Genomic DNA, 12,943 nt, shown 5'->3' with positions numbered 1-12,943 from the left:
CCTACTTTGCCTGAATAGGGAATCTGCCAGGACTTCCAGCAGCAGCTGCTGCTGCTGCTGCTGCTGCTGCTGCTACTGCTGCTGGAAAGGGGTCTTTGGAGCATCTTCCCGGCAGAGAGCAGCATGGGTGCCCCCATCTAGCCCCAAGGAGGGACATTCCTCCTATCCAGACAACCTCGCCTGCTTCTCAGATTCTTTTGGGGGGCAGGAGTTTCTCCAGTACAGCTCCTTACCAAGGGTACAAGGGACCCTAGGCACGCCTCTGGGAATATGTGATTCTAGGAATTGTCACAGATCCCCTAGTACCTAGACTTAGCTATGTATTCCTGTTAAACAAACAAACAAATAAAACCCTTCACTCTTGTGCCAGGTTCTGTTCCCCATCCCGTGGTTGGATTGAGAGGAGAAGGATGAAGGAAGAGACCAGCATTCCATGGAGAGAGGAGGGTTTTGAGGATCAATGTACCTACATTGTGAAGGACCAGCTGTACGAACCACATGCCAACCTTCCGCAAGCACAAGCCTCTTTGCCCCGGAACCTGGCCTTCCAACGCAACAGCAACAATGAGGTACAATAATGCGTCCTGGACTGATTTGCACCTCTTCCTCTGTCCGCACACCCCAAGCGACATGGGATGGGGAAGGAATTCGATTCAGTTCGCAAACCTACCTAATTCCAAAACAATCTGCAAATTGAAATGCAGCCATCCTTTGCAATGCATACTTTTTCCTGCCAAGTAATGTATGCAAAAATGCAAATACCAGAGTAGGGGTTCCCAAACTGTGTTCCATGGACCACTGCTTCATTCAGGTAGTTCCATGGCATTTTTGTAAAAATACAGTGAGAAGTCATACAGCACCCCTACAATTGCTACAACAAGCAGAAAGATCATTAAGTGGCCTGCCTAGACAATCAGGGATTTTCAGGTTGTCTGTGGGGTGGGGGAGAGAGAAATATAGGAACCAGTGTACAAAGTTAATATGCTGATTAGTGAAAACAGCATCCAAAAATGCATCATATTAAGGGAGCTTGTTTTGGAAAAATGTGTGTATTGTGCAAAATTGCATATAAAATGCATATAATAGGGGAAACTCGCACAAAAAATGCTGATGAATTTTCACAATAACTTTTAATATATACTGTATATATATACACACATCACAAACTGATGTGGAAATTTGGAGAACTGAACTTATACAAATGAGCAACTGAGAGAAATCATAACTGACATATTTACCCATCCTTGCAAGAGACAAAGCAATCCCTCCTCATTCTCTTCCAGCTACATCCCGGCCTCCCTCCCGCCCACCTGGCCAGCTTCGGTCTGACCATCCTCTATGACCTGGTCTGCACCACTGCCAGCCTCTACCATTTCCCCAGCCCCAGCCCTGAATGGGTACAGACTGTGGCAGGTCTTCGCAGGACTGGCAGAAGAACCGTGTCTGAAAATCCCTTCGCCTAGGTTTCCAAATCTTTAGCAGATGCTCCTTCCACAGTTGTCATCTTTTCTGACTATGACTGCTGGAAAGGAAAGAGTGCTCCAAGCGTTGTGGAATTGACTGTAGGCGTATGATATACAGAGTTAACAGCACACCCAGCTTCCTCTCACCAAAGTATGTGAGAGGGGAAGGGTGGTGTAGTATTGAAGGAGGGGTCACAAGTGGGTTCCTCACCCGCAGCTTGAGCCCAGCTTTGCATGCTAGCAGCATATCAGGCGGTGTGAGTCTCACTTCAGTCTGCATGCTCCAGGCAAGCTACCCCTTCGGGAGAGCCAGAGCTCAGTAGCAGAGCAAGTGTGTTACATGCAGAAGGTCCCAGGTCCAATCCCTGACATCTCCTGGTTGGCTGGCATCCGCCTCTCTCAGGAGACAATGGAAGAATGCGCCTTTTGGGGGTGACGTCAAACTGTTGGAGAGTTACAGCTCCTGCAGTGGCTGTAAAGACTGATATGGGAGAGACATTTTTTTGCAGCTGGGGCAGATGAAGGCGTTCGGCTGTGCTGATGCAGGTGCACCATTGTGTTTCCTCTTTCTGTGCTCCTCCCTGTCTGAAGCCCTGGAGAGCTGCTGCCAGTCAGTGTAGACAATACCAAGTTAGATGGACAAATAGTCTATGTATAAGGTGCCTTCCTTCCTTCCTTCCTTCCTTCCTTCCTTCCTTCCTTCCTTCCTTCCTTCCTTCCTTCCTTCCTTCCTTCCTCCCTTCCTTTTTCTTTCATATTACCACTCTTTTCCATTTACACCAGGGACGCACAACTTACCTGTTAATCACCTGACATTATGATGATCTCAGGTGATCCATTTTCCCCGGCCCACGTGGTTTGAAATCCAACCACACAGGCCAAGACCCCTTGCAGCACTGGTGATCAGCTTGTCATTGGTGCTTGCAATACCCTGTATTCTTGCAAGCACTGGTAATTATGCAGGTGATGATTTTATGGTGATGCTTTCAAATGCACTGGGGTTGGTCTTTTTTGCAAGTACTATCAGATTTATATGCCTATGTTTTCCTCCCTATTAGAAGGAGCTTCGAACAGTTTTTAAATGGTTGCAAAAATATTCTGGGGATTGGGGAGGCCTGTGTTGGTGACAACACAGAACACTGGCCAACTGGCCTTGTCCAAAGCCTGCTTTTCCTGATCCATGCATGCCAGCAATTTGTCAAATGCGGTTTTCATAATTCACCCCCCACAATTCCTCACTGTATTTGTGGATACAGTAGACGGCTTTTTTTTTAACTGAAGGCTGCGAGGGCTCCTCAGAGCTCTGCAGATACTACACCTGTCTTGAACCTGAATTCAGGTGCCCGGGCAGGAAGGCATGGAAATCTTTCTCAGGGTTTTGTCTTGCCTTCCCTGCATACTTGCTGCTCTTTGATTTAAAAACAACAACAACAAAAAATTCACAAGAGCAGCCTTAGCCAACCAGCACATGCTGTCTAGAGCTGATGGGAGTTGTAGTCCAAAATATTTAGGGGGCACCCTGTCAGCGAAGGCTGGGCAAAAGGAAACATGGAGCCCTTCCTGTCCCCACCCCTGCCAAGGCTGCATGGCAGAGGCGTGTGTTTTCCTGCTTGTGATTCTTAAAAAACGAACCAACTGCATCGTCTCCAAACACAAAGAAAATGCATTTGGCTGTGTTCACAACCTTAAGAAGCCACTAGGGGGAAGCAGAAGCTGGAGAAAAAAGAGGGCAGGTTTTATATTGGTTAAGCAATCTATACATAGGGTACCGTAATACATGGATTTTAAGAATCCATACAGGGTGCAAAATTCTTTCTTGAAGTGGCTAAACTGGCAGTCTTTCTTCCCAGGGAATCGTGGCTCCTAACATCTCTAAGCACCCTTAAGAGACTACAGTTCCCAAGAGTTTTTTTTGTTTTGTTTTGTTTTGTTTTTGAGAAGCCATTACTGTTAAAAGTTGTATGATACTGCTTTAAATGTACAGTGCAGATGGGACTTATAGCATAGATGTGCTGTGGAAAGGAAGTGGGATTAGAAGTAGGCATGCAGAACAAAACCCATTATAAAGAGTCGGCTTATTGTCAACGCTGGTTGGCAGTGGCTCTCTCTAGTTTCAACACAAGGGTCTTTTCCCAGCTCTACCTGGGGATTGAAACTGGGGCTTTCTGCACACAGAGCAGGGGTGCTTTACCATGACCCCTCCAGCAGCTTTGCTTCTTCTGTCTCGGTCAGGTTGGGAAGGTTGACAAAAGGAGAGCCAACATGGTGCAGTGGTTACAGTGATGGCACGGGACCTGGGAGACCAGTACAATCAGTTGTACAAGGGAACTTTCAAACTGCTAGGTTGGCAGGAACTGGGACAGAGCTCACCCTGTCACGGGCAAGCCCAAGAGGCTCAGTGGTTTAGACCAGGCATTCCCAAACTGTGGCCCTCCAGATGTTTTGGCCTACAACTCCCATGATCCCTAGCTAACAGGACCAGTGGTCAGGGATGATGGGAATTGTAGTCCAAAACATCTGGTGGGCCAAAGTTTGGGGATGCCTGGTTTAGACCATAGCGCTACCTGTATCCCATGCAGAGTAGATACTTGCATCCCAGTGCAAGCAAATAAATAGGTAACACTACGGTGGGAAGTTAAACACTGTTTCTGTGTGCTCTGGTTTCCGTCACGGTGTTCCGTTGCACCAGAAGCAGTTTAGTCATGCTGGTCACATGACTCAGAAAGCTGTCTGTGGACAAACACTGTCTCCCTTGGCCTGAAAGTGAGATGAGCACTGCAACCCCAGAGTCGCCTTTGACTGGACTTAACAGTCCAGGGGTCCTTTACCTTTTTACAAGGGAACTCTTATTCCACCTTGCAGAGGTGTTAATAGATTTAGGTTTCTGGAGCATTACATTACAAGTCAAAAATATTATGTTATTGGTTTCTCTTTGTGTGCCCATGTGCATGAGTCTCTCTTGCCATAAAATATGTGTTTATAAAATCAGCCAAACATTAGCAAGTACAAATGAAGGACATGAAGACTCAGGCCTAACTTGAACTGACATAGTTTTGGTGCTTCTGTAGGTGATAGCTGTGATCAGCAGAGAGTATATCCCACAAGGAACACGCTTTGGGCCGCTGGTTGGAAAGATCTACACCAGAGAGAATATCCCCAAAAACATGGATCAGAAGCACTACTGGAGGGTGAGTAACAGCTGCAAAAGACACAATGCCCCTTTTGGCCAGATAAAATCTACAATGTATTTTTAAAAGTTATTTGTTTGTCTGTTTGCTATGTATCGGGATACTTAAGATATTGTAACCCAATTTTGCACGGTGGTTCCAGAGATCAAGGAGCAGCCCCTTTCTATGCTTGGATGGGCAACACTTTGATTAGGAGGAAGCAAAACGTCACAAAATGGGGAATAAGCTTCTGAGTTCTCTTCATTAAGTTGCTTGGTGAAAAGCAGGGGTGTGGGGAGAAAGAGAAAAGCTGGCTTGATGTTTAAGCCACAAAAGTTTGCTTTTAATCAGTCATAAGATGGAGTCTAGGAGGGGACGGCAGCCTTAAATGGCTGAGGCTCAAGGAAGTATTAAGACTGTTGTGAGAGAGGAACACAGAATAATTGGTCCCCCGATAACACACACACACACACACACGCCAACAATTGCCCAGATTTTCTTTCTCTTTCTCCTCCTCCAGGTTCTCTCTGCAAAAGGAGAGCTCCACCACATCCTTGATGTGAATGACCCCAACTGCAGTAACTGGATGTGCTACGTGAATCCGGCTCCCACCCATCTGGCCCAGAACTTAATAGCTTGTCAGTGCAACCTGGAGATCTATTTCTATACCATAACACCCATCTTGGCTGGAGCTGAACTTTTTGTTTGGTACATGCATGGGGTACCTAGACAATTCCAAAGCTTGCTCTCAGGGGAGCTGGCAACTAAACCAGGTGAGGGCACTGTGGGTGGTGAACACCACACTTGTCAATAGTTTGAACAGCAACAATTCAGGCAAGGGTCATTTTGTTTAAATTAAATTAAATTTGAGAAACAGACTCAAGATATATCGACAGATGAGAAAATCAATTTTATGTGCATTTCTAATTTGCAGTTCTCAGTATGTCAGCTGAAATGCAGCTTTCCTTTGAAATGTGCATTTCTCTGAATTTTGTAATGCACTTTCCCCCAGCCAAGTAATGTGTACAAAAGTGCATATACTAGGGTAAAGCATGCATTAAAAATACATGCGTTAAGGAAAATAACATGCAAAATGCATTCTACGGTATTAGGATAAATTGCTTTGCTTTTCCTTTGGAAAAACTGCAAACTGGAACTGGAACCAAAATGCTGATGGATTTTCAAAAGGACTTTTTATATTGCAATCTGATGTGGCAAAGTTGTTTTAAGAGAAGCACTGGATGTAAGATTGGGGAAACAATTAATCCATCTTTACTTAGAACTAGTTTCTCTCATAGAATCTGAAAAGAGGTTTTAAAAATATATATTCGACATTCTTCATTTCTTTCCTTTTTTAAAAAAGAGGTGGTGATTGTGGAATATATATTTAAAGTTTGTCAGTTTTTTTTTTGTTACTGTTGTATTTCATTTCTCTAAGTAAAAATAAATATGTTTCAAGATAAAGAGCAACAGTTAAAAGTAGATTTGCTTCTTACTTTATAGAGTATCTAATCTCAAGGGATTTCCTGGTACAACCCTTCCCTGAGAAAGTCAGTAGACCCCCACAGAATGCCTCCAAAGATGACCAAAAATGCGCAGCTATTTATACAAAGAGAGACAAGGATGAGGAAGAGATAATTGATGTTGAAGAGCTAGAACAAGACATGCCGCCAAGGAAGACAGCAGAAAACCAAAAAGGGGATTCAAAGCCACAGACCTCTGGGAGCATGCAAGAACAGGCCACGAATCTTAACTTTTCCCACAATGCTTCCAAGGAAGAAGTTGCTTCTGAGAAGCCTGGTCTTCCAAGCCAAAGAGACATGGGCCCAGAGAGACAGTATGGCCCCAGTTGCTACCCATACAACGCAACTACCTCGCTCTGGAAGGAAATTCCACTCCATCTCAGCAACCCGTCTTCCTCCTACTCAGGGTGCCAGCCAAGGAGCAACCTGCCCCAGGCATATCACTATGCCTGCAACACCTCAGCTGCCCACCACCCCACATCTCTACTGGTCCCTCAAAACTTCTCGTTTCCATTTGAACTGCCTCTAACAGGTCCTAGAGAAATCACATCCCTAAATTTGTCTTCCCTGGGGAAAAGGAGACCTCCCTCTCCGGGGATGTCTCCAGCTGTCTTCCCTCCCATCTTGCCACATGGAAAACAAGTGGACCAGAAACCGCCAAATCGTTTCTCTTCCCTCCACACCAGAATCTTCTCATTTCCCAACTCTGACCCAGGGCACGCTGCCATTTCACGTGGCTCCGTAGTTCAGCACCTGAAAGCTCCCTCCCAGCCTGCCTGCCAGGATGAGACCATCAACCTCAGTACGCCAAAGACCAACCCACCAGATCCCCAAGAAAGCAGCAAGTCTGCGACATACCCTCTGGGGGAGAAGAATGGCAAAATCAAATACGAGTGCCATATCTGCTCCAAGAGCTTTGGGCAGCTTTCTAATCTCAAGGTACATCTGGAGGCATCAAATTGAGAAAAAATTCATAATAACCAATCATCCTCCCCATCCAGAATTGTCTACAGTAATCCTCTCTCCACACCCTACACGATGGCCTAGATCTGTTTCCTGAAGGTCTGGGCATGGTGACTAAATAGCATTTGCAAACAGCTGGCACGTACCAGTTTGTGCAGTTTGTACCCAGCTGTGTACCCGCCCTAGACACTTGCTTCATGCTTCACCCATGTGCAATTGCAGTCTAGGTGTCTGTACCTGTGTTAACACTGGACTTTCCATTGTGACACTGTGTTTGACTATGGCTGCAGAACTTTATTTTGGGATCAGAATTATGAGATGGGGTTGCAGACATAGCCCAGTAATATGCTAGGGGTGTGTGGGTGTGGGTTTTTGTGTTTGTGGGTGTGTGTAGGAAGGGTTCACTCAGGTGTGTGCTCAGTATACCCAGTGCTGGATTTACGTATAAGTTAAACAAGCTATAGCTTAGGATCCCACTCTCTTGGGGGCCTAAAAAAAACTAAAGAAAAAAAAAACCTGGATGTACATTTCCAAAATATAAGATGAAAAACAAATAAAATTATGTTCAAATGGCCTTTCATACCTATTAGGTCCATATATTACCATATAGCATATATTCAACACAAAAAACAGCAACAATTTGTTGTTGACAAAGGACAGCTGGACATATAAAGGGCCCCATTAACTTCAGTAGCTTAGGGCCTCATCAAACCTAAATCCGACCCTTATACCTTATTGAAGTTCACATTGTGGCTACCCTTAGATTCTCTGTTAGTGGAGACCAGCTTGGTAGATGGGTTTTGGCTGAAAAAAGGAGGGGAACTTCAAAATGGTGCAGAATTTCCACTCCTTCCTGATGCACGGGGTGTGGCATACCCATCATTGCAGATGGATATTCTTTGTCTTAAACCTTGCTCTTCCTTTGGGGGAAGACACATAACTCAGCAGCAGGGGATCTCCCTGTTTGCACAAGATCCCAGGTTCAATTCAAGGCATTGCTAGGTGGGGCTGGGGATGTTCCCTGCCTAAAACCCTGGCCACCCACTGCCTGTCAGCTAGATGGGCCACTGGTCCAATTCAGTATTAAAACAGCTTCCTCTGTTCCGAACCACAACTGAACCCTTTTGTTCCCTTCTCTATGTCTCTCTTCCTTAAAGGTACCCTTTTAGGCACCCCTTTCTCCATCACTTCCAAGCTCACGCTGAACTATCCTCCTCCTACAGGTCCATCTGAGAGTGCACAGTGGCGAGAGGCCTTTTCAGTGCCAGGTCTGTAAAAAACGTTTCACCCAGCTGGCTCACCTGCAGAAACACCATCTGGTGCACACAGGCGAGAAGCCACACAAGTGCCTGGTAGGTGGCACTTTTCTTTCCTCAGTAAAAGGCCAGGTGAAGGGGGGGGGGAGGAGACCATTTGGCCCCTTGGAGATATGTGTGTATGGAAAGGTTACAGCTTTGGGGGCTTTGGGGGGAAATGGTGTTTAAGGAGGAAAGTGATAGTGATATAAAATTATACATGGAGTGGAGAGGGAGAAGTATTTTCTCCTTCTCTCAACAGTCAATATGAATTTGTCCAAACCATAAGGCTGGAAATATGGAGTAGGAAGCTGTTCTCTGGTCCCTCATTACTGGAAACACAGTTGGTAGATTGTAGGGTCAGGGCCTAGGATAGTGTCTGTCCAACTGGTTAACTTTCACACAGGCCATCAAATCATACGCTTATTAGGCATATTAATATTTCAATATCTAAGTATAAGAAATGGATGGCAAATCCGCAAACAAATCTTTCTTCACATTTCAGACCTGCTTAGTTCTTTTATCATATGTGATTGTTGTATTTGTGTGTTGCATTTTAATTTGATTTACTGTATTCATGGCTTTTTTTTAAAGTTCTATATTTGTACACGCCTTTGGTTGCATTACAATGCAGCAGGAAATAAAAGTCTCAGCAGGCAATAGAAACCTACAAATTATCATGCAATTCACCAGTGATTCATTGGGGCCACACTGAACTTGTAAGCAATTAGGACTAGAAACCAAAAGGAGAAAGCTTCTAATTAAAGTCATGTGGGCCCTATTTCTTCATATGGCCACAAGGAAAGGTGCTGCTGAATTACACTATATTCAGAGCTTGGAAACTTTAAAAAGAAACTTGTTCAAAATCAACATGTCCAAAAGAGAAAGTTCATGAACATCCCTTTACAAAATAAACCAGTTCAATTCACAGTTCATTTCAAGTTGATCCAAATAATCATTGCTCTTTTTTTTCTGCATTCAGAATGCTATAAACTGCTGCACTGAAGCATAAAATATGCTTAAGAAGACGAAGGGAACATAAAAATATACATACAGCGGAATGTAAATGGTTTAATCTCTTTTTCCTGATTATTATTATCTTTAAATTTAAAGCCCCAAAGAGTCTAAAGATGGGGGGGGGAAACCACATGTAATAGAATAAACTTGAAGATGAACTAGAAATCATTCATAGTTCTATCCCAAACTGAAATTCAGTTCACCTGGCGTATGGGCAGTACTTTCAGGTGTAGTTCAGAGATTTCTGAACTAATTCCGTGAGCGTCATTAAACCAAACTAGTTCATTCCGAGCCCTGGCTCTATTAAGCGCTATGAGGAAATCACCATTTTTTATTCCCCTTCCAGCTGATTGTTGGAAAGCAGCACCTCAGTGATGCTAAAGAGCTCCTGGGAGGCTGCTCTTCTGAAGTTTGACAAGTAAAGGAGCAAGATCAAGGCTTAATATGAACCGCATCGTTCTGGAAATTAAGCACAGATGAGCCAGTCTAGGGCTTTCTCCTTCCCATAATGCACCGGTGCCTGGGCTAACAAGAAACCAATCTCTCCCCTAGGTATGCCCCAAACGTTTCAGCAGCACCAGTAACCTCAAAACCCACCTCCGCCTGCACTCTGGGATAAAGCCTTATGCATGCTGCCTATGCCACAGCCGTTTCACCCAGTACATCCACCTCAAACTCCACCAGCGCCTCCACGATCACCAGCGCCTACACCACTGCCCCAGCTGCCGCAAGACCTACATCCACTGGATTAGCCTGGAGGTACACCGGCGGGGGTATTGCCCGCTTAATCCGTGTGCCAACTGCTCGCCTGCCCAGCTCTGCCATTTCAATGACATGATTGACCGCTTTGACTTCAGCCCGCATGCCGACCAGCTGGAGGAGGGAGAGCCTGATCCTGTCAGGGCTGCTGTGCTAGTGGAGGCCATCATCCTGAGGGAAATGGTGGCAGCTGGTCAGCACAACGCCCTCTGCTCACCAAGCCCCCCCACGCAGTTTGCGTTCTTCCCAGCGATGAGCTACACCATTTGTTTTAAGAGAGAGTCTTTGCCGACACAACCGGCCTAAATGCTGGGCTCACGGCTGCCCCGCCAGTCTATGAGTAAGACCTGTGAGTAAGAGGCCTTATACACTGTACACGCCATATACAGTGGTACCTCGGGTTACGAACTTAATTCGTTCTGGAGGTCCGTTCTTATCCTGAAACTGTTCTTAACCTGAGGTTTGCTAATGGGGCCTCTGGCTTGCGACTTTCGCTCACATCCTGGGGCAAAGTTCGCAACCAGGAGCACCTACTTCCGGGTTAGCGGAGCTCGTAACCTGAAGTGTTCACAAGGAGGACAGTTCATAACCAGAGGTATTACTGTACGTGTTTAACACACATTTAAAGCACATGACTTGACTTCCCCCAAAGAATTATGGGAATTGTAGTATGGTTTTTTTTAAAGGGCACTGGGAATGGCAACTCTGTAAAGGGTAAACTACTGTTTCCAGGGTTCTTTGGTGAAAATGTGTTTTAAATGCATGGTGTCTGCGTAGCCACTAACTGGAAATAACTCCCAAGAGGCGTGCCTTGAACCAGCCTTGGTGGTTCTTGTTAGTGATGATGCCATTGAAACCCTTTTTTTCTTTTCCCAGGCCTTTTACGTGTTGGGGTTTTTAATGTTGCCGTTTTACCTTATTGTATCGCTCAGCTGTGTCTTGTTTTATTTCAGATTTTATTATTTCTGTGTTTTATTGCTTATAAATTGTGGTTATTCTCCTATTGTATCCTACTCTGAGAGTCTTTGCTGAAAAGTCGGCTATAAATAGCCCAAATAAATGAAAGAATTGAGCTGATCCAAGACATCCTGCCCCACCCACCACTGCCATGCACTTCCTCCCTGGTTCCCCATAAGGAAACCATTTGTGCTGGGAAATGGTCCCTACCCCTGAATTAGAATACCCCTGAATACAAGCCTAGGACTTTATCCCACACTTCGAAAAATGCTTTAATTTCTCTTGGCCTTCTGGTATTGAGGCATGGGTAGCATGGCACAAGGAGATTATGCCTTGTTTGATAGGAAAAGTTCTGACTTTTATAACTGCTAAAAAAATCTGCTATTTAGGCAAGTCTACACAGATACGTAAGGTCAGCGTGTATTTTAACATGCAGTTTTATTTTATAACTAGTGTATTTCAGCCCGTTCAATAACGGGCTCTAGAACATCCTGGGGTTCGGAGAAGCGCTTGCGCAGCGCTTCTCCGAACCCTGGGACCTGTCATTGCTGTCAGCGGCAAGGGGACAGGAACGGAGGAGGAGAAAGCGCTGCTTTCTCCTCCTCCGTTCCTCTCCCGCAGCCGCCGACAGGAAGCAGAACTCCCAGGGTTCGGAGAAGCGCTTGCGCAGCGCTTCTTCGAACCCTGGGACCTGTCCTTGCTGTCGGCGGCAGGGGGACAGGAACGAAGGAGGAGAAAGCGCTGCTTTCTCCTCCTCCGTTCCTCTCCCGCAGCCGCCGACAGGAAGCAGACATCCCACGGTTCGGAGAAGCGCTTGTGCAGCGCTTCTCCGAACCCTGGGACCCGTCCTTGCTGTCGGCGGCAGGGGGAAAGGAACGGAGGAGCGCTTTCTCCTCCTTCCTTCCTCTCCCCCAGCCGCCGACAGGAAGGACGCGTGCACTCTCCCCCCCCCTGCCTCCTCCAACCGCCGCTCCTCTCACGGGCCAGGGAGGGTTGTGAGGAGGCCTTCGCCGGCCTCCACCCTCGCTTCCCTGACGTGCCCTGCAGTGAGGCGGTGTCCGGCGGGAGCGGCGGTTGGAGGAGGCAGAGGGGGGGAGAGTGCGCGCGCGCAGTCTCTGCTGTCCAATCCCTCTATCCCTGGGGCACATGCGCAGTACCCCAGGGACACACGGGACAGCTTGGACGCAGGGACAACTTGGACATTATTATATAGGATGCATGTTTATTAACTGCTGGTTTTATTGATATTCTGATTTTTGTTTGTTTCTTTAGGTTAGCTCTGTTTTAACTTTGGACTTTTATTGATAATTTCAATGTATATTTTATGTAAACTGCCTTTAGGTTTATACAATAAAGTAGCTTCTAAAGTCTGTTAAATAAATACACATATACTGTACATGAATAATCCTCCACACCTGCCCCCTGGTGTTGAGAAGTATCCAAGAGTCAAAATAAATGCAAAATAAAATACATCTATGGTTGCACCTCTCAGCTGCTTTTAAAGCAGCCATGGTGAGACAGGGGGGCAAACTGGATCAGCAGCACTTGTGGAGGGGTGTGTGGAATTCAGCCCTCATTCTACTTCCGTGTTTCTCCAAAAATAAGACACCGTCTTATATTTATTTTTCCTCAGAAAAGCACACTATGGCTTATTTTCAGGGAGTGTATTATATTTTTCCTCCTCCTCCTCCTCCTGCCGCGGCCGGTATTGCTGCTGTGCCTATCACTATGTCTTATTTTCGGGGTGTGGCTTATATTCCTTGAATGCTTAAAAATCCTGCTATGGCTTATTTTATGAC

At 45.8% G+C, this 12,943-nt stretch overlaps 1 protein-coding gene across 1 annotated transcript; it reads left to right on the top strand.

Annotated features, from left to right (window-relative positions):
* The first annotated feature begins 410 nt into the window (after positions 1-410).
* Positions 411-10,493, top strand: ZNF683 (zinc finger protein 683). The gene is made up of 6 exons (XM_035118750.2): positions 411-569; positions 4,532-4,651; positions 5,151-5,403; positions 6,134-7,092; positions 8,340-8,468; positions 9,981-10,493. The coding sequence occupies exons 1-6, from the start codon at positions 411-413 to the stop codon at positions 10,491-10,493; spliced, it is 2,133 nt and encodes a 710-aa protein (XP_034974641.1).
* Positions 10,494-12,943: the final 2,450 nt, after the last annotated feature.

This window comes from Zootoca vivipara, chromosome 6 (assembly GCF_963506605.1).
Source record: "Zootoca vivipara chromosome 6, rZooViv1.1, whole genome shotgun sequence".
NCBI classification, from domain to species: Eukaryota; Metazoa; Chordata; class Lepidosauria; order Squamata; family Lacertidae; genus Zootoca; species Zootoca vivipara.
This window is presented reverse-complemented; position numbering and strand designations above follow the sequence as displayed.